We start from the raw sequence: 23,520 nt of genomic DNA, 5'->3' as shown, positions 1-23,520 counted from the left end.
AGGAAAATGAAATTCATGATGGATTGAATGTTACATGATGATGACAGGATGGTATGTATGTATGTATGTATGTATGTATGTATGTTCTAGGGTGTAACTGGTGGAGGAAGAACCCTTGAAAACCCAGGGAAGAACCACCGACCCACAAGAAGCTACTGGCAGGCTTTCCCACGTACCCACGCTAGCCGAGCCTTGGATTCGAACCCACGCAGACAGAGGTGAGATGGCAGTGATCCGGAACGGTGAGCTTGGCCACTCGGGGCCCAATATGTGTGTGTGTGTGTGTGTGTGTGTGTGCATGCGTGCGTGCCTGCCTGTCTGTCTTTACATATTTATGTATGTATGTATTTACGTATGTATGCATGTTGTTTAATGGTACATTGGTACAATTCTGGCTATACAGTGCTGGGTAAGTTAAGGCATCCCAAAAAAAGGCATACAAAAAAAATCAAAGCAAGAAAGGGTAGAATCCTTAAAATACAAAGTCAGTTTTTAATACAAACTAAACTCTTTTGAAACATCTATCCTTGCATAAAAAATTACAAAAAAGACAAAAGTAAATTTACTGAAAAAAATACAACTTCAAATTCATAAAGGGCTAAACAACTTTAAAAACAAATGCAATAATCATTCAAATGATACAAATCTAATGATATCATCAAAACATAATAAGAAAGTATTTTTTGAAGTAGAATACAAAATATCACAAATCCAGCCTTGGCAGATCCTCCCACAACCCCCATCAGTCACATCTAGTTTGTTTTAGCAATAAAATAATTCCTACTCAACAAGTCAGAGAGTTGCCTCCACTTTGACAGATGAGTACCATATCTTGCCATTCATTAGTTGCTACTGGAGTGATACTGCATTATCTCCCATGGATAGTTTGTTGCTGCCACAAATTTTTCAAAGAGACCCAGCTCTCCCAATGAAACATTAAAAGATGGCTAAACCAGTGTGACAAATAGTTTCATGACTTTGGGTTAATAAAGTTGTATAAAATTCATCAGCAATGCCCATCTCTGTAATATACTATTTTACAAGCATGACAACTTTCAAATGTATGAGTTCAGTATTTTATAATTCCTGTTGTGAATCCATTATTCTTGCTATGCTTGACACATGTATTATACAATTTCATTTATTGGTTTTTTAATAGTAATGGCCATTTCTCTGTCTATTTTGCATAATTTCACTTTTTCAAGGTTGGTGCAGTCTCAGCTGCTAAAGAATTTCAGATCCAAATTACTGACAAAAAAAATAACTTTTAAATTTCTGAGTCAGGATTTCTTAACTTTATAGACACTTTGTTAAATTGTGAATTTTCAAAATTATTTTGCTTGCAGATTACAGATTCAACCATCAGCATACAATATAATTTGGCATTGCATGCCTTATCCAATCTGACTGCTGACCTTGGATTTTTCATACAAACCCTAAATATTGTAAAGTACATTTCTGACATGAGTTGGTTATCCTTGAAAATGTGTACAAGATGTTTCTAAGCAAGGTCTGCATACCAATGAATTGAATTATGCATCTGATTAAGAGAAATACACCAAAAATGAACAATAATACATATTTTGTGAGACTAGTGGTTTTATTTGAATAGATGGATATAATTCTGATGATGGTTTGGAAGGGTGTGTCCATATTATAATTTGACAAGTATTATGAAACAAAAAGATCTTACTCCAAAGATTTATTTTTTTCATATAGCTTACCCAATCACCATGCTGTGGGAGAATTGGTAAAAGCTGGAAGGATCTACATTCCTTTTCCCTGGTGTTGACCCTAGATCTGATTATCTAATGTATGTGCAACAGCTACGAGTCACATGTGAGATATGGACGAGGGTACAAGTCACATGTGAGATATGGACTAGGGTATGAGTCACATGTGAGATATGGACTAGGGTATGAGTCACATGTGAGATATGGACTAGGGTACGAGTCACATGTAAGATATGAACGAGGGTACAAGACACATGTGAGATATGAACTAGGGTTAGAACAGATCAATAAATGCAATATGTCTTGAGAAAACAGTTTTGCTCTGGCAAATTCAGTGAATGTAAAGAAGCCCAAATCATTACAAAGCAACTGAATGACCTAGGAAGGTACCCTGTTGCACTCCTGGCCTAATTCATACAATTGTAGTTCTTTGGGATGGAATGGTCTTGAGAAAGAAGCAGGAAATGTCATAATGGAAGCAGAATTGATACCCTAAATAGATCAGGATTGAAAAAGCTCAGGCAAAAATACTGTCCCTTCCTTCTGTGAGTGGTAAGAACAATCTTCTGATTTGCTCAGTACATCTTAGTTACCACCTGAGTACCCTAATGGTGAAAAATGCTTTATTGATCGAGGGTCCAAAGAAAACAAACTACCATATCATAATGGCAGATACTCTGACAGATACGGCATGAATTTCACTGATTCTGCCTGCCAGGACTAGAGTGACAGAGATGAATGTCTTACATAAAAGACAAATAGGAGAGGCTCTTGACAGTGGTTCAATAGGTGTCTTGTTTTATCTGTGTCAGAACCCATGTTTGAGACAAATCAGAACTAGGTAGAGAAGTTTATGTTTCCCTACGTCCCATCCTTAATGGTGAAATGTGTCAGAAATCTTGGAATGACAGCCCTTCATTGTGATCTGAGCCAACTTTTTGTTAAATAGTCAGAGCAGGAAGTTAACAGTATTTCATACCAAGGCTTTTAAGGGAGAGATACTTCTCTCCCACCACCTTAGGGAGAAGACTCTTCCCTTGTTCCCTTATAGACTTTCAAAGTGGTGGTCTTTCTTGCCAAGGTCAATTGTGTCCACCACTTGTTCCCAGAAATGTTTCTTTCTGTGGGCTTGTTCAGTATGAGCCAGGTTGAGCATTTCTGGACTGGGTTGGAAAAAACTGCATGTTGTTTCAGCAAGCAAGAAGAAGGTAAAATTTTGTTGGAAATCTCCACCATTATATTGAGTAGGTCATTGATCAATTACTTTTTCCACTTATAGGGACAATTATGGCTAGACAGCACTCAAGATTCCAGAGTTTTTTGAATGACCCTGGGAATCAGAGGGTTGGGGAAAGGCATATGTATTGAACCAGGTAAGGACAATGGATCAGCTGACCTGGCCTTAAGGACTGTGTGTAAGAAGATTTGAATTGGGAGCTTGACATTTTACCTTGCCAGAAAAAGTACATTATGGATCAATCCTGATACATGCAGATTCACTGCAGAAGGAGGGTGCATGAACCATCATACATGAAATGGTTGGTTCCATCAGGAGATCAAACATGCCAGGATGTTGACCAGGACTGAAGTATGGCAGACTTAAATGTGGATTTGTAGACAGTGAATGACATCACTTGGGAAATTCTAAGTAAGTGGGCAGAAATCTGAATATGAATGCCTCTGGAGAAAAATTATTACCGAAGGGATGTCAAAAAGAACCAGAACACCCTTACAAGACTGCGTCTACTAATACTGACCAAATGGCATTCGATTTGGCTTGTGTCTTCTGAAGTTGGTGTCCACACACTACTCCTCAAGGTACTATAAGCTACCCACTAGAAATGACAGGAGGAGATTGGTACTCCAGTCATGCTGTTGTCTGTGCTAATTCAAGTCTCCAGTGGCTGGTGATGAAACAGGATGCCTGCTGTAAACAACAACAGGTCCTCCCATTTAACATGATGGAATAACCATGCAGTCTGAAAACTTTGTCAGGTCAATTTAGTACAGCTCTGGACACCAATGTGACAGAAGGATTACAACAAGGGTCTCACGTGAGGAGTTCCCAGGCTGATACTAAACTTTCCAGGAGGTAGAAGACATCAAAGGACAATCATGAGAGAGGCAAATTAATTGAGAATGCTAGTTAAATTACATGTTCAGATGAGTAAAATCCTGGGACATGCTAACAATGGATTTCTCCAGATTGACAAGGAATCCTATGCAAAACTAGTGAGGAATGAGGGGATTAAGTGACTCTGCAAAAACGTTGCTCAACTTGTTTGCTGGAGTATGTCCTGGCAATTTGATGTCAGAAACCTTTATTGTAAATCTCTGTAATTTTGGTGAAAACCTGTGAAAGGGAATGTGAAGGAGGTCTAATCTGACTGATGATGTTAATGTTGTTGTTGTTGTGGTCTTAAAGCCATTTTTCAGCATAGGATAGGCTATACATGGCAGCCAATATAACTGGTGCAGGAAGAAAGCAGAAAAAGACAGGAAAAACACCAATCCAAAGGAAGCTGCTTGCAAGTCATCTCACATACCCACATAGGCTGAACCCAAGACTAAAACCCACATGGACAGAGATGAGATGGCAGTCTGTGGCAATGGCAAGCACTTTAGACCACCTGGCTACCCGTGGCCCCACTGATGGAGTTGAAGGTTCACTTTAGAGTTCCTGTCCTTACCTTGGATGCCTGTGTGCATCATGAGTTAGAATCCCAATGTGTGAACAATATCACCCTTTTCTGGCAGAAAGTGTCTGAGTAGCTTAAGTCTTCCTCCCATTAGGAATCTGAAAAGGCTGGCATTAGTGTGGTATCATTTCCCATGGGTAGCATGGTGAGGCTGGCATTAGTGTGGTATCATGTCCCATGGGTAGCATGGTGAGGCTGGCATTAGTGTGGTATCATTTCCCATGGGTACCATGGTGAGGCTGGCATTAGTGTGATATCATTTCCCATGGGTAGCATGGTGAGGCTGGCATTAGTGTGGTATCATTTCCCATGGGTAGCATGGTGAGGCTGGCATTAGTGTGGTATCATTTCCCATGGGTACCATGGTGAGGCTGGCATTAGTGTGATATCATTTCCCATGGGTAGCATGGTGAGGCTGGCATTAGTGTGGTATCATTTCCCATTGGTAGCATGGTGAGGCTGAAATCAGTCCTTTCTTCACCATGTAATTTTTTCTATTGCTCTGGGTGACTGGATCCCTGCCAAAAAGTTAGGTTTTGGAGGGGGATTTCTTTGTCAGGACTGATTTAGCTGAATATTTTTCTTTTTCTGATCCCTCTTGCAAAATGAAGTCAGGCTCTGGTTTGATGGGTCCTTGAGAGGGTTGACACATTGACAGGCTATTTCCTGAACTTTATGTAACTGTAAACAAGAGGTTGGACAGAAAAAAGCTGCCTTGAGGTGGTCTCTGAGCATTCTGGTACTTGTGGTGGTCACTGAGCATTCTGGTACTTGTGGTGGTCTCTGAGCATTCTGGTACTTGTGGTGGTCTCTGAGCATTCTGGTACTTGTGGTGGTCTCTGAGCATTCTGATACTTGTGGTGGTCACTGAGCATTCTGGTGCTTGTGGTGGTCTCTGAGCATTCTGGTACTTGTGGTGGTCTCTGAGCAGCATGGTAGTGGACAGAAATGCATCTCTCTCTGCCAGCTGAAGGTAAGTGAAAGTCACTAGAGAAATGGAGTGCAGGTATCCTTTTTTGATATTTTTTCTTTTTGCATAGTGCCATGTGTGAGAGAGACTGATTTCCAGATGAGTCTCTCAGTAAGGATTGCTCAGTTTGCTGCAGAAACAGCCATGTGACCAGATAAAACATTTTGCCAACAGCTATGATGCTGTGAACAGTTGTTGGATGTGTATAGAGTAGAGTGTACAATACAATGCCCATGGGACGGATCCAGCAGGTGACCTGGTTTTACCCATTTATTTACAATCATAGGGTGAGGCTTTTAGAATCATTTATCAGGCCTACACCCTGGAGGAAGTTTCCCATGCCAGGTATAGAGAATGCTTTCAATATAATATCTCTGTTACTGGCTGAGAGTTCAGTGTGAAGGACTGGCATGTTTATTTCTAAAACAACAAAATATGTGTTCAAGATCTTTTTTGAGGACTTAGAATGGCAGTAATTTGCAAGATGTTATATTTTTTCTTAATATGATGTGCTTTCAAACCTTATACATATATATCAAAAATATTATAATCAGGTGATGTATCTGTAGATGAAACATGCCTACTAAGATTTATTTAAATATACCATGTTTTTATCTTCATTATTGTGTCAACCACCAAGCCATGATGTATATATAGACAAGACCAAATTAATATGCCACAACTCTATCACACTAAGGAACAAAAGTTTGCCCCACCCACTTTGTCAGATTCTAAAGTCATAGATTTACCTCTGCATCAGACTCTACTCTGAGCTCATCTGTTTCAGTAGATCCTGCTGCTGATATAGCATATCTTTTAGGAATCTCAGGTATACATGTCAGTACCATCAACAAATCCAAAGCAGATCTGCCACTGTAATACAAATTGAATGTGTGCACAAAAAAAGATATATATATAAATATATATATATATATATATATATATATATATATATATATATATATATATATACATACACATGATGCTATAAACAATTTTATAATTATCACTGATAATAACAGCCATGGTGTATAACTGTTTCCAAAGTCTGTGGGTTCAGATTTGTTAACTAGGGGAATGTGAAAGGACATTGTCTCCAGCAAGTTCAAAAAGTTCAACATTGATATATTTCTTTAATAGCAAGAAACTATGTCATAGCCAGATTTAAAAAAAGCAACATGACTAAGCATTCGTATGTACACCCACTATAGTGGGCACATCAGATCATGTAGCAAAATGGGCAAAATAGAATGTTTACCATATAATTTTGCTTCAGTAAATAAAACTGAAAAATCACTGGTCAACTTCTAGCTCAGAAATCTACTATTAGGAGTGGAGTGGAAAAAAAATTGGTTGCAGAAAATTAAAGTTTCTATCTGTGTTCTAAATGTTAGCGCTGTTTCTCAATGACTATCAAGTTTTGCCAATTTCTAGCCACACCCATGCAGCTTTTACTAGAAAGATTCAAACAATTAATATACAGAAATGTCCTTGCAAGGTCCCAAATAATGTCATGAATGGAACTGGATGAGTCAATTATAACTTTTTTCATGAATAAGATTTATTCAAGTTTTAGAGACAGTGAGAGATGAGTGAAAATAAACAACATCAGAATACATGATGACAGAAGCATATGGAAGATAAGATCTTTTCACCCCACCAGTCACAACACTAGTTTTTAAGTTCAAATTTGGTGCAACACTGACAAGATGCAACATCATTCCCATCAGATCATAGTATACACTTCTTTCATAGAATGAAACTCTATCATAAACAAATTTTAACATTGCTAAGTATTCTAATGCACTGCTCTTGTGGTACAGTTCATGGCAGGTGGGGTGGGAAGAGATTATCTTCCATATGTTTCTGGTATTCTATGTCTTTTATCTCTCTTCTCTCTCTCTCTCTCTCTCTCTCTCTAAAACTTGAATAAATCTTTATCACCAAAGTCTTGCAATGCCTAGTTTCATTCATCCAATTCCACTGATGATGTTACTAGAGGTGTAGTTTTGACATTTTCTATATTTTCCTTGTTTGAATCTCACCAAAACAATCTGGGAGGAGTTGACTGGAAATTGGCATACTACTGAGCTAAATATTGGAACACAGCTGGAAACTCTAAATGGAATTGTCTATAAATCTGACTGAATGTGCAACAAAGTTTTTCCACTCCTTATACTCGATTCTGGAGCTGAAAGTTGACCAATGAGTTTTCATAAAGTCATATTTACTGGAACAAAATTAAAGGTTCAACAGTCTATTTGCAAATTTTTACTATGTAGGCTGAGGGACTGACTACAGTTGGTCACTAAGTCAGTACATAACAATGCTTAGTCATGTTGCCATTTTTTTAATTGGTTATAACTGCTTCTTACTATAGGTAAATATATATAATGTTGGACTTACATGTAGGACCTTCCTGAAGACAAGGTCATTCCATCCTCCCCAAGATTCAAATTTTACCAGAGTTGACAAATTTGATTGTGAGAAAATATTTTACACCATTACTGTTATTGTTTGTGGCACTTTGATGTCATTATGTGTTGTTTTTCATTCCTAGGGCTAATAGACAGTAATAATAATAAGAAGAAGGAGAATAATGACCTTATTTAAAGATGGTAACACAATTAGCTAAGAAATAATCCAACTTGAGGCATCCATACAAAGGAATTTATTTATTTTAGCTGCATCTCTGAAGCCACTGGATATATTGGGTTTGGAAGGAAATAGAGTGGGCATTTCTAATCTCAACTGGAATACTATTCCAGAGCAAATTAAGTTCCATAGTATTGGAAACCTTTTAAAATAATTCCTTATTTGGTTTGGGAATTTAATACTGTTTGGTAGACATAGATCGCAGGTGGGGGTAGTATTGCCAGGTAGCCTATACTGGAAAAGCGGTTGTAAATATTCAGGAGCATTATTTTTGGATATCATTATATTAATTTGGCTTTTCTCAATCAGATTTGGTCTTTAATAGGTAATAATTTTAACTTACAGCTAAAGTTTTCTTGGTTTGTTTCCGGGTTAATATTAGTCCAAATGCTCTTTTTTGAAGATGTGCCAGCTTTCTTATGTTTTTATCATTTGAATTACCCCATACTGTGTTACAGTAGTCTAAATAGGGTTGTATGTAACAGTACTGGACAAAAGACAATCACATAAATTCTTCTGGGCTATGAATTCAAATATATCTTCCAACTCAAAAATATTACTTTACACTAATAAAGAATGCTCTCTAGACACAATATTTACATCTCCATGATGTCACGTGATGTCATTCAGAACACACAACACCCTGCAAGCTTCTCCAGCCACTAGATTTTACCAACTTCATATTATAATGTAAGCCTAATGTCTGTTGTTAAAATAACACATTTAACCAAGACTAGGTTGAAAAATGACATCAGACTGTAAAATTGACCTGTTTTCAGTGTACTGACCTTAATCAAACTGCTCTTTTGCATTTGGAAGAGATCAACTGCAGCTCCGCAGTTTTTTAAACCTGGAGAAATGTTACACTTACTCATATGTGGGAACTCACAAAAGAATCCCCTTTTCTGTGTCAGCATCACAGCAACACAATTTTGGTGTACAACACACCTTCAACCTAAGATGCAAGTTTGGTGGCAAAAAAAAGCTAAAACAGTATTGGAATCAGAGCCTTAAATACAAGTTTCAAGCAAGGCAAAATAATCCCTTGGAAAGTAGGTCACAAGATACATGTACAGTAGCATTTAACAGCACAGTAGTTTCTATATGGTGCTACATAAAAGTAAAATTAGAGGACTAATTATTGATAAGGGCTAAAAGTTGTAAGTTTGGTAGCAAAAGAGTGAAAAGGTATTTAAATTAGAACCAAAATATAAATTTAAGCAATATTCAAAAAATCCTTAAATTTTAAGTCACAGGGACTCAGTTTTAGTGTGCCACACAACTTCCTTCCTGGATGAACCCTTCATGTAAGCTAGGTGGCAATAAGTGAAAATGAATTGGAAATAGTGTTCTAAACATTCAAATGCTAAGAGCCAAAAGGGTCTAAAGCATGTGTAAACTTCAGGTCCTTTATGGGAGCAGTAGGAACCACTATAAAAGTTACAAAATAAGTGCAAGTCTTTAAATTGAACCTGCTATCACTGTTGAAAGTTTCAAGGCATGTGCTTATTATGCTGGTAATCAAAGCCCTCTTTTCCACTGAAGTTTGTTTTTCTTTTCATGGGGTGGTTTGCAATTTAAGAATCTCCATAATTTATATTTATTCTGAATACAAAAACTCAAGATTTCAATTGTAGACAACATACATTTCTTACCTGTTGTCATCAATCATTAGCAAGCTAGACCAAAGAAAACACCACACATATGTTGTATTCAGTATTGTAACTGGGCAATATTTACCCCATTTTGAAGACTTTCATTTTCAGCATATCACTGAGTAAAACACAAGTGCACATGAAAGTGGTTTAAGTATAAACTTATATTTCAACTTTCATATTTGATGGGATCTTCAAATTTAACATGTCTGCATAGTCCAACACTGAAGATGAAACAGAAAAGTAAATTAAAAAAATATACAATAGATTTTATGTAATTAATGTGGATACACTTGTGTTAAATAAACACTAAATTAGTTAAAATACAGTGCATAAACAAGGATTAACCAGTGACCAGAAGGAGTCGTAATGACATATTTTGCCAAATAGATATGTCCTATGACATTTACATCGGCACCAGGTATACATGCCGATGGTATTTCCAAACAGTTATTGGAATTAGATTATAAGCAATGTTGGATAAAATGCATAAAAGTAATTCCCAGCCATTTTTTGTAGAAAAAAGTTCTTCCAGATAGTAATACAAAGTTCAAGTTTGATGTCAAAATATGAATAAGAGTTACAGCATGGGCAGTAAGAATACATACATGAAAAGAGTGATCATGTGCATGGAATGGGTGAATCTTTCACATTACCAACTTCCTTAAGCAGATTTTAATAAATTCCTAACTGCATAAAACTACGATGACTTAAATTTCTACCGTTCTGCCTTTAAAGCTGTATTCCTCTCCACAATGATTTCAGACTCTCTGAACATCAGACAGACAATCTCTATCACAAGTATCACAAATCTGCAAAGAAAATAAAAATGAAGGTCAAAAGCATATGAAAAGATTATGTAGCTCATAACTCAATTTTTGTGATGGGGGTTATTGGTAAAACACTCAACATTCATGTCTGGGGAACTGGTAAAAGAAACTCAACTTTCATGTTGGGGGAACTGGTAAAAAACTTTCATGTCGGGGGAATTGGTATACAAAATCAACTTTCATGTCTGGGGAACTGGTGAAAAAGCACAACTTTCATGTTGGGGAACTGGTAAAAACGTAACATTCATGTTGGGGCAATTGGTTAAAAAAAACTCAACTTCATTTCATAGGGAATTTGTAGTAAAACTAAACTTTTATGGGGTGGGAATTGGTTTAAAAAAAACTCATGTCACGGGGAATTGGTAAAAAAATGCTTATCTTAATTCAACATCCTTAAATGCACATATACACCTTTTTAACAGGGGCCCCCAAGTGGCCGAGTGGTCTAAAGCACTCGCTGTTATGGATTACTAATATACCAACAGTATTGATGTATTGCAATGGCATTGTCGTGAACTCCTTTGAATAAATTCACAGTAATCCCAGAATAATACTTTAGTCCAAAGTCAATGAGCAGTTTGTAATTCCAGCGAATAATTCAGAGGAGTCCTTGTAAATTATATCTAAACACAGCATTAAATATATCTGCAGACTGATTTTAAAACAAGAACATTGGAAATTTGGAAAGAATTGTTTACCTCTTCGTCTTTATATCCATACTACAGCTCTACATCACATTACATGTATTCCCTACTTGATTAATGTTGCACATTACATATTTCACAATATATCCCCATGTTGCAACAGAACCCACCAGACACAGTCATCCAATGGGAAATTACCCCAAACTTGTAAATAGGTTTATTATTGAGATTGTTTTTAAAACTTGTCAGCAACCAATTTATAGCTCATTGCAATCTACAGTCATTGACTAAATGTCATAGCAGACAGAAGGTCATATTCTTTAATTTGTTAAATTCATTCAGAACAGTTTTGGACTTGCGATTGAACCTTTTAGGATTATTTTGGACTTAATTCACAACACTGTAAGTTCTTCTAAATGTTCATTTTGTAACATAGACAATTAAATTATATGTTAAGTTTTACACAACTTGTTTGGTTTCGCATCTTTCTGTTACTAAGTTTATGACCATAGAGTCATAACAATCCAAACATATGGTATCAGAACTTTAAAAAAAAATTCAGCATTTCTGTTTAAATATATGTTTTTGATTTCAAACATATTATGGAGCTCTTAATGATCACTTTCAATCAAGGAAATGAAGTAAACATGATCATTGTTCACAAAAGATGGTGATTAACCTCAGAAATTAACAAATTAAAGAATATGACCGTCTACTATTTAAAAGTTTGATCATACACATCTGAGTAAGATCTATATTTTACTGGTTAATTAAACAACCTATAGGTACACAATACACTCAAGTAACTGTTTACTTACTTACCACATAGCTAATAGCTCACATGCTGGATATTTAATTGCAGAATATCTATTTGTGTCTTTGAAGTTATCTCATTTACGTTGAATGCAATGAGTAAAGGCTGTCAATCAAGGTCAGAAAAGGCTGTCAATCAAGGTTTGAAAAAGCTGTCAATAAAGGCTTGTTTTCTTACCTGTACAAAATGTTGCATCGCTAAATAAATTCTAAATGGCTAAAAAGAATGTTTTGCATCATTTGAAATATATGCTGGACAAATGACTGCAAAAATTATAACAATGAATTGGCCATTAAAAATTATGGTGTACACATTGATAAAATCAAACTTATAGCATTGTGTTAGTCCAACTTTGGTGCAGCATGATTTAACAACTAACTCAAGTTTTCACTGTGAACCAGGTCCAAATACAAACTGCTCTGATATAATCTTATATCCTGTCCTTTTGTTCTCTCTTTTAATCACATCCCCAAAATTCTGATTCATTACATGTTATATTTTTTTTAAAAAAAAGCTGCTCATTTCATACAAATTTAGTCCAAAATTGTAATTTAAAACATTTTCCAATTTTCCATGCATTTTTTCAGAATGTGGCGTAAACTACAAGTCTTAGACAGACCTCCATGTAATAAATAAAATATCATATATGGTATAAACTACAAGACAGACCTCCATGTAATAAATAAAATATCTTACTCCAGTTCATCTGCTCTCTCTTTTCTGCCAGAATCTGAGTTCACATTGACTTTGGACTTTGGTAGGTATTTCTGTAGCTGCCTCAAAAAGAAGTTGAATATATCAGGGCTCTGAAACAAGGAAATTAAAAAATGCTTTGAAAGATATCTATTGAGTACACTTAATGGCAAAAAAAAAAATTCTTTGAAACATATCTATTGAGTACACTTACTTAATGGCAAAAAAATTAATAATGCTTTGAAACATATCTATTGGGTACACTTAATTTATGGCAACAAAAAAAAATGCATTGAAACATATCTATTGAGTACACTTACTTTACAGCCAACAAAAAAAATGCATTGAAACATATCTATTGAGTACACTTACTTTATGACCAACAAAACATAATGCATTAAAACATATCTATTGAGTACACTTACTTTATGGCCAAAAAATAATAAAAAAATGCATTGAAACATATCTATTGAGTACACTTACTTTATGGCCAAAAAAAATGCATTGAAACATATCTATTGAGTACACTTACTTCATGGCCAAAAAATAATAAAAAAATGCATTGAAACATATCTATTGAGTAGACTTACTTTATGGTCAACAAAAAAAAGCACTGAAACATGTCTAATGAATACACTTACTTTATGACCAAAAAATAATTAAAAAAATGCATTGAAACATATCTATTGAGTACACTTACTTTATGGCCAAAAAATAATAAAAAAAATGCATTGAAACATATCTATTGAGTACACTTACTTTATGGCCAACAAAAAAAAAATGCATTGAAACATATCTATTGAGTACACTTACTTTATGGCCAACAAAAAAAGTACATTGAAACATGTCTAATGAGTACACTTACTTTATGGCCAACAAAAAAAAATGCATTGAAATATATCTATTGAGTATACTTACTTTATGGCCAACCAAAAAAAATGCATTGAAACATGTCTAATGAGTACACTTACTTTATGGCAACAAAAAAAAAAATGCATTGAAACATGTCTATTGAGTACACTTACTTTATGGCCAACAAAAACATGCATTGAAACATATCTATTGAGTACACTTACTTTATGGCAACAAAAAAAATGCATTGAAACATGTCTAATGAGTACACTTACTTTATGCTGCAGGTTGATAATTAGTTTTTAATGTTACTTTTAACTCTTTATTTGGCCTTATCACGCCAAGAAAATGGAAGCTATGTACTATGCCAAATGAATGACCATGGCTCCCTTTATGTGTGCATCCTACTGAATGGTCAAATATCTATAAAAATAAATTAAGGAACACGATTCATTTCTGCCGTCCTTAATGAATAGGTATATTTCTTTAATACAAAATTCTTCACTCTGAGAGGTTTTTACTGTACCACTGACATAACTACACCTACAGTCCAAGATTATGGTAAAAACTTTACTTACAGGACCCTCTGCAATGTACATATTTGTTCATGCAGTACATTCTTAGCAATCCAAATATAACAACCCTAAGGTAATAAGCTTTAATATGACAACCCTAAGGTAATAAGCCTTAATGTGTCAACCTAAGGTAATAAGCCTTAATATGACAATCATAAGGTAATAAGCCTTAATATGACAACCCTAAGGTAATAAACAAAAACGAAGAGGAAAACAAACGTCATGGCGCAGGACGCAGACTCCCCTCCCTCTGTCACCATCGATGGGTACAACTTGGAAGTTGTCAAGAACTTCACATACCTCGGGTCTAACATCTCCAGCTCACTCTCCATTGATTCTGAGGTGAACAGCAGGATTGCCAAGGCAGCAGCAGTGATGGCCAGACTTAACCAGAGAGTCTGGAACAACCCCAACCTCACAGAGAAGACCAAACTGCATGTCTACCAAGCCTGCGTACTCAGCTCACTTCTCTACAGCAGCGAAACATGGACCACCTATGCAAGACACGAGAGGAAACTCAACAGCTTCCACCTGAGATGTCTGCGGCGCATTCTGCACATCCAGTGGCAGGACAAAGTACCCAATACAGAGGTTCTAGAACGTGCCAACATGAACAGCATGTTCTCCATTCTCAGTGAGAGGCGCCTTCGCTGGCTTGGCCATGTCAAAAGAATGGACCCAGGTCGCATTCCCAAAGACCTGTTATATGGGGAGTTTGCAGAAGGTGCACGACCAACTGGACGACCACATCTGCGCTACAAAGATGTTTGCAAGAAGGATATGAAGATGGCAAACATCAATGTCAACAACTGGGAGAGCTGTGCAAACAACCATTCCAGCTGGCGCCTAGCTGTCAGGCAGGGAGTTCAAAACACAGAGGAAGAGAGATGAATAAAACAAGCTGAAAAGAGAGCTAGAAAGAAGGGTAGACAAAAGCTTACTTTGGAGCTACGCCATCGTCTCCCGTAGATGGACGGATGCCAAGATAAGGTAATAAGCCTTAATATCAACCCTAAGGTAATAAACCTTAATATGACAACCCTAAGGTAATAAGCCTTAATATGTCAACCCTAAGGTAATAAGCTTTAATATCAATCCTAAGGTAATAAGCCTTAATATAACAACCCTAAGGTAATAAGCCTTAGTATGACAACCCAAAACAATTTTGGGAAATTAAGCCCAACTTGGAAAGTTAATTCATATTTCTTTGCTCCAATTATAACTGCATATAAAAAACATTTTTTGATAATGACCCAAAAGATAACATCAAATGTTCTCATGGGACATTTCCATAAGGACCTACCAAACTGTTAACAATAAGCATGTAAATATATAGCACTCCAGTTATCCTTAGACAGTCTTTACACTTATGTTTTAGGACTGGCCTTTAGACTGTGTTTATACTTCTTTTTAGGACCTGTTTTTAGAAAGTGTTTATACATCTTTTAGGACCTGTCTTTAGACAGTGTTTATATGTTTTAAGACTGGTCTTGAGACTGTGCTTACACATGTTTCAAGACTGGTCTTGAGACTGTGATTCACTTATGTCTGAGGACTGGTCTTTATACATTGTTTACATTCATGTTTAAGGACTGGTCTTTAGACAGTTTTTACATTCATGGTTTAGGACAAGTCTTTAGACAGTTTTTACATTCATGATTTAGGACTGGTCTTTAGACAGTTTTTACATTCATAGTTTAGGACTGGTTGTAGACATCGTTTACAATGATGTCTTAGGATTGGTCTTTAGACAGTATTTACATTTATGTTTTAGGACTGGTCTTTATAAAAGGATGACAAGTAACTAATGTAAATCAAATATGACAAATGTAGGCTTCTATTAGTGTCATTTTTGTAAATCTAGTAAAGAGGAATGAGATTCAGCCCAGCATAATTAACAAACACTTGTCACATAATGGATTTTGGCAAACTAATCTCTGATAAGTGATAACAACAAGCTTGTCTATCTTATCTACTGCAAGTGGCACAAAGTAATCCAGTCTTGTTGTCTTGTATAAAGACTGTTGGAAAGCTGGGGGTTGGGGCTTTGTTCCACAGGAGGTATTGTAACCCTAGATTTTGATCTGAATGTCAACAGTTATTATTTGCAACATCAATACATGCTGAAGTAAAAATGTAAAGCTTTTATCCCTAAGGGGATCCCTTCATAATAAGGATACCATTCTCATGCGACAATATGTCGAGTTCCTAAAGATGTCCATTTACAGACAGGTTTAATTATAATTCTCAAAGAAAACAAGATTATTTTCTTCATTGCATAAAAACTTGAAATAAAGCTGGTAAATTTAATCAATTGTTTCCTAGCCTTCTTTGTTTCTGTATTTGCCATGGTCTGAACCAAGAACATTATCATTTACTCCACAGCTGCCATGGTAACATGAAGGATCTTTTAATCAAAAGCAGTGTTGCTTAAATCCCTGGGCACAGAAGAATAAAGAATATTTGATCTTCAATATCTGCAGCATAATTTCATTTGAAATCAATATCAAAGAGGTATCTTCCTGTCAGATGGCAGATGCACTGAGGGTCTGAACTAACTGCTGCAAGCAAACAATTGTTGCATAATAGATCTTACACAGTGCTTTCACTGCTGTTAGTAAAAAATATTTCTTATATCTGAATGTTTATTTTTGTCTGCTTCCAACAAATATACTACAGAGAATCAAGAATAAATAATGATCATTAAGCAGTTGGGTCTATGCAGCAATTGGTACCGACTCTCCACTGGGCAATATGTGCACTCAGCTGAGACCAGTGTTGACTCTGTATGTTAACACTGTTGTATAGGGTCGTCAGTAAATTATTGGCAGATTTGTCAAGTTTTTATGTCATCCATTTTAACTACAATATTAGACACTCTAAGTCTAACACTTGTGCAGCAATAGGTTCTGTGATGCAAGTGGTGCAGGCTCTCCACTGGTCCTGTTTACAGCATATTCCGCTAAGCAATATGTGCACTCAACTGCGAACAGTGTAGACTTGGATATAGTGTTGCTCAGGGTTGAGTTGATAAAATCTGGACTGATTTTCTAGTTTTCATGTTGGCCTTTCTTAACAGAATATTACAGGCTCTGAGACTGGTGCTAAATTTGCATGCTTCAACTGTCAACTAAACTGGGCAAGGTTTCCACAAAGATAGATTTTATATACTTAGTTAATTGAATTTAGTGAGACACCTACAAAGTTCTGTTGGCTAGCTTTGTCTCTCCATATCTTTAAATAATCCTAAATACAGATATAATAACAACATTGATAAAACATTTTATTTAGCTCATTTTATTTGCAATATCTTCATGAGTTTAAAATGTAATTAATCAAGTTGTAAAATTAATTGTAATTAATCGAGTTTTGAAAACATATACATTAAAAAATATAGTAGTCTAACCCATTTTTCTGACTTCTAGTTACTTGGGATAATGTCATGTAGGTAGGTAGGTAGGTTGGTATTGCATTTAATGGCAAATCAGCACAATCCTTACTATAAAGAACCAGCCATAAAATGATAGGGTCCATAGAGAGCCAAAATGTTATGCATCATTGCAATATGACATCAAGTTAACATAAGAACATGATGGTGTAAAGGTTCTACAAAAAGTAGATGAGGTGGGCACAAAACTATAGGCTTCAAAAATTCATTTAACCTAAACTAATACATACTAAACAAGAAATAAGGAAACCAGAGTGATTATATATTTCATAATTAATTTTCTGCAGAGAATGATGCATTTGTATATACATGGAAAAGAAAACTGGCAGCCAAATACCATAAATGGTTTGGGTACATGCTTACTGATCAGCCAATCTCACCGCAGCCATCACAATTAATCCATCCTAATTATATAGAAAATGTGCACAAAGAAGCATCAACTTTAAACATCTCAGCATAGACCATGAAGTGACTGAATTCACTGCAAAACAATTCATCTAAGAATAATGTCAGGAAAGTTGTAGTGCAATTATATTTCAGTATGTATGTGTACAAGTGTTGAGGCCACAATGCAGTGTCCTTATACATTTTAAACCTATAGAATTACCTCTCAGAGATTCTATTCATCTGAATTCTTAATTCCTTGTAACTAAACTAAATTAAATTAACGAAACACTAAATTACATACACAAAATATATCATATCACTTATTTAGGGACAGGTATCAGTGATAGAGTTTATTGTTTCACAAAGAACTGCTGTATATACTCGCTTATGAGTTGAGTAAAATGGCAAACAACAAAGATCCTGATCTGCCATTGCATAATATGCCTGCAGATCAGAGTCTATGTTGTTTTGTTATACTGATTATTCTTAATCAACTGCACAGAATCAGATCTGCAGTTGCATAATGCGCTGGCAGATCTGGGTCTGTCCAATTTGCAGTTCGACTCATCTTATAAGAGAGTATATACAGCAAACAATTTCCAGTGCAGGGTCAACTGATGACAGGATCATTGGCTGAGATTGCTGCCAAGCCATGTATGACTTTCATTTTGACATTTTTTTTTGAAGCAGTGCCCAAAATTTACAAGTATGTAATACATATTTAGGTAGGTAAATTAATTCAGATGATAAACTTATTTCAACCACTGCATTGGTTGGTGTATGAGTGTGCACCCTAGTTGACTGTTCAAGAATTGGTGGGCTACTGTTTGCCCTTGATTATACAACAATTGTACACATAACACACTTTAAAAAAAATAACAATAAACAGATCAATCTAAATTAAATTAACAATTATCAGTTGTTTTAAGATTTGATGTCTTTAAAAAGTGACAAGGTAACAACAAGTGCAGTGACTTACCACTGACATACTTTATATAAACATTTATAAACAGGAAATTTCTATATCATTATTTATATATTTATTTATCCTTCAATGTGATATAAGCAACAGTTCATGTAAGATAAATCCTTAATCTGATACCAGCATTAATTAATGTAGTGAAATCTATCATCTTTAAGAAAAAAAACATAAAGTTATGAAGCAATCTTGGAAAGTAAGCAAGTTTCTCATTGAAGTGGAAAATACAGAAAGTTTATTTGTATGTAGTGACCTTGACCTTGCAGATAAAACCTTGTCTGTGATACATGAGATGCCATGAAACTGAAAAGGAAATGTACTATAGGTCACTGATGTACTTCCAACAGCTTGTATGATATAAAGCTGAAATAATCAAAAACTTAAGATAGTTATCTGTGACACCGACCTTGAGGAAAAGACCTCAAAATATGCAACACAAAACATCTTCTAATAACAATATTAAGCTTTAGCTATTTATATTAAACGACATTTAAGTTTGAAGGTAGAAGGGCAAACATGACTGAAACATAAAATATTGACCTATGACCTTGACCCTAAAGACTGGGTCCCCTTTTTAGTGATGACATACTTATAACAATGTTTCATCCCTTCATCTCAAATGGCTATAAAGTATATATGTATGTATTTATTACCATGTAACACACCTCAGCACAGTAATAACTACAAGGGCTCCATTCAAAGTAAAATTCCTTATGAAGGAAAAACCATTTGAAGACACAGCTGCAGTTAAGATAGTCAATCTTAAACCATTAACTAAGAGACTGCCATTAAAACAGCTGATTGAACACCTGTTGGGTCTGCCGCACACATATATTAATATGAGAAATGCATCCTTTATGCAAATGTTATTAGCAGGTATGTACTGTACTATAATTAATGGGACTCCTTATTACTTTGTGGCCAGATCAAAGGTATGATAACTGTAATGCCTTGCCTTTAGGTTAATGATGAGAAAGAAAAAGATCACTCACAGTGATACAGGGTCTGTTATATGAGCTATTTTCTATGAATTAGTAAAAACATGTGCTGATAATTAATGATAATGACATTGTCAAAGTCAAGAATGACAACAATAATGAAGATATTTCTACGGGTTCCTGTGCAGCAACTATTGACAAGTATTTAAAACTAAAAAGGTATGCTGGACAACACACACAGCAAAACCTCCTGTATTGGTCACCATGTTTAAAAAAAGCATTCATTCATGTCCAGCAATTGTCAGATTTTCCCTTTTCTTCATTTCATCAACGTATTTAACCCCTCCTCAATTTCCATCTTCCTTAACCAGACAAAATATATCCACCCTTTTGGTTGCTGGCGAAAGGTTCAGGTTCAAAACTGGGTGGCTGCTAGAGAAGGGGTTGGTATGATATCTTAGATATCTTAGAGTTGTTGAAAATAAATGAAGGTTACTTCCTTGCTAATATAATTCACAATTATTAGAATTTTCCCTTACTCAGAGACTTTTAATGGTCACATGATCAAAAGTAGTTGCTGAGGAAGTCAGTGTGACATTGCCAAAAATGTCAAACTCTAAGATATCTAAGATATGTGTGCTATGTGTAAGGGAAAATTCTAATAATCATGAATTACCCAGAGCAAGGAAGCAACCTTTTCATTTATTTCCAACAATGTGTAAATAGCATAACATCTATTTGTCAATCACGTGGTATTATAAATAGAATACACACCTTCCCTCTACGGACAATATATTTAGGTGTGGCTGATGGTCAGTATCAGGCATTATGCTTCAGACATCAATCACTGTCAGGCAGTTTCCAATGTTCAACAGCCAATCAGATATCAATCACTGTCAGGTAGTTTCCAATGTCCAACAGCCAATCAGATAGCAATCACTGTCAGGTAGTTTCCAATGTTCAACAGCCAGTCAGATATCAATCACTGTAAGGTAGTTTCCAATGTCCAACAGACAATCAGATATCAATGACTGTGGGCTAGTATCTACTGTCCAACAGTCAATAAGATATCAATCACTGTCAGGTAGTTTCCAATGTCCAATAGTCAATCAGATATCAATCACTGTCAGGTAGTCTCCAATGTCCAACAGCCAATCAGATATCAATAAGAAGCAAACTTCCTCCATAACTACTAAATTCAAGCTGGAGGTAAAGGATAACCTGCGCCCCTCTACAGTGGGGCCCTGACTTTTAAATGAGGTCATACTGAAAATGGATACACTGCCACTCTACGCTAAAATCTAAAGTTTGTGTTATTCTTAAGATTCTAGATACAGGACATAATCAATAAAAAAATAATCTAAACAGATTCATACTTTGCCAAAATATTGTGTTGGTTACGAAATTTTGAAGAATTATCTTAGAAAAAGATTATACCTTCCAAAATAATTTCTTTAGGGCAAAATTCTTTTCTGTTGCTGTCCTAAGTTCATTCAACAATTCAAATGTTTTCTCCATTGTATTGGATGGATTTAAAAGTTCTCTCTTCAATTGCTGGAATAAAAGTTCCATCTTTTCCCTGAAAAGATATTGAAAAATACAGTGATAAAGGATTCACCTGAATTGCCAAAAAATAAGAATGTACCATACACCAATACAGAAGAATGTACCATACACCAATACAGAAGAATGTACCATACATCAATACAGAAGAATGTACCACGCATAAGAAAAATTGTTGACATAAACATATACAAAGATAAGTTTAACTTCATCATCAGAAAAAATGTTTTATTTTTAAAAGATTTTGGAATGGCTGTTTCTATTTATTGGGCTACAAAAAGCCATAAAACTACAAGTCAGCTATGCTACAACACACTCAACTGGGGTCCTTAACTAAAGGAAGCTCAGTGATAAATATGAAATACACTGCATACAGGAGTAAATTTGCTGTCTGTTTTATGGTTTAGCTACCTGGTGAACTTGTACAATTTTATGCTATCAAGAATCTGTAAAAAAATAAAAGAGAGCTCCCAGTCATACAAGGCTTGAATTTTACAAATAAGAAGATAATTTTGAACAACATTCTCCTGAGAAGTATAAAAGTCAAAACTGCAGATGTTCACATCAATATGAAAGTTAGTCTGGGGTCTCAGGCTAATGGTTTGCTTTTACCAATGTTTCTACTTCAGTTTTTGCCATCTACTGTATACCCAGGATTGTGATGACATGCCATTAAACACACACACACACACACACACACACACAATTTGCTTTGAACAAATCTGAAAGAGAAGAAAAACTATGCTGTTAAAATATACACCACACTATTGCAACATTATTCAAATTTCATTGGACTTTAAAAACTTTGAAGATCTGCAGTGATTCTTACTTCAATAATTCTGTACAGTGACTGCATTGACTAGATCAAATAATTCTGTAGTGACAACATTGGCTATATTTCTGTACAATGACTGCATTGACTACATCAAATAATTCTGTACAGTGACTACATTGACTATTTCTGTACAATGACTGCATTGACTACATCAAATAATTCTGTACAGTGACTACATTGACTATTTCTGTACAATGACTGCATTGACTACATCAAATAATTCTGTACAGTGACTACATTGACTATTTCTGTACAATGACTGCATTGACTACATCAAATAATTCTGTACAGTGACTACTTTGACTATTTCTGTACAATGACTGCATTGACATCAAATAATTCTGTACAGTGACTACTTTGACTATTTCTGTACAATGACTGCATTGACTACATCAAATAATTCTGTACAGTGACTACTTTGACTATTTCTGTACAATGACTGCATTGACTACATCAAATAATTCTCTCTAGTAATGACATTTACTATATTTCTATCTAGTGACTGCAATGACTATTTTTTTACAGTGACTACAAAAGCTTCCCAATCAAACAGAAATCAAATTATTATTATGAAAAGACTTGATCACAAAATAATAAGTATGCCTTGTTAAATTAAGGAACACACACAATATTTACCTTTTCATATATAGAGACCTACATGTAATTATGAGAAAATCACGTTTTCTAAAGAGGCATAAATTTAAATACCCATAATAAAATCAGAAAAAAAGAAGTGGTACATATATGTGTTCAGCTAGACATTTAATGAACAGCACATTCTAAGTCCAGGGTCAGAGGTCATGTGCTGACCCTGAAACGAGTAATTTTACCTGATCTACATTTTCTTTAAATTTATTTTGTTTTGAATTAATTCTGCATATCACTGATCTTCCATTTGTATTCTATTTATGTTTGCAATTACATTTCAGCTTTAAACTCATTATTTTCCATTTATGATCTTAGAAATACATTTTGATTTCATATTTATAACTTTGTGATTTTTGTTTATGTTACTATTAAATGGAAAGAACCATTGCCTTCCAATGTTGTCTTAATAAAAGTGAGTTTTAATAATATAAACAATACATTAAAAAGACTGAATTCAATTTACCTCCCCAACCCCCAATATGAAATAGTATGTCAAAATATAGTTGTAAATTATTTTGTCAGCTAACTGTTCTTATTTTGTTTCTTCAAATAAAAATTGTATGGCCAAACTACTACTGATGTTAACATAAGTTATGGTTGTC

General features: G+C 35.2%; 1 protein-coding gene across 1 annotated transcript in view; it reads right to left on the bottom strand.

Annotated features, from left to right (window-relative positions):
* The window catches only part of LOC149788408 (uncharacterized protein C12orf56 homolog), a 73,234-nt gene that overhangs the window by 16,200 nt on the left and 33,514 nt on the right, over positions 1–23,520 (bottom strand). Inside the window, exons 5-8 of the mRNA XM_089974371.1 lie at positions 21,310–21,451; positions 12,697–12,806; positions 10,435–10,524; positions 6,152–6,275 (exon numbers count right to left, since the gene is read on the bottom strand). Of these exons, the coding sequence (XP_089830497.1) occupies positions 6,152–6,275; positions 10,435–10,524; positions 12,697–12,806; positions 21,310–21,451 (466 nt within the window). The remainder of the gene's footprint in view (positions 1–6,151; positions 6,276–10,434; positions 10,525–12,696; positions 12,807–21,309; positions 21,452–23,520) is intronic.

The sequence above is a fragment of the Sinohyriopsis cumingii genome, chromosome 11 (assembly GCF_028554795.1).
Source record: "Sinohyriopsis cumingii isolate HCF-2022 chromosome 11, ASM2855479v2, whole genome shotgun sequence".
NCBI classification, from domain to species: domain Eukaryota; kingdom Metazoa; phylum Mollusca; class Bivalvia; order Unionida; family Unionidae; genus Sinohyriopsis; species Sinohyriopsis cumingii.
Note: the sequence above shows the minus strand (reverse complement) of the source record. Positions and strands in the feature narration are given on the sequence as shown.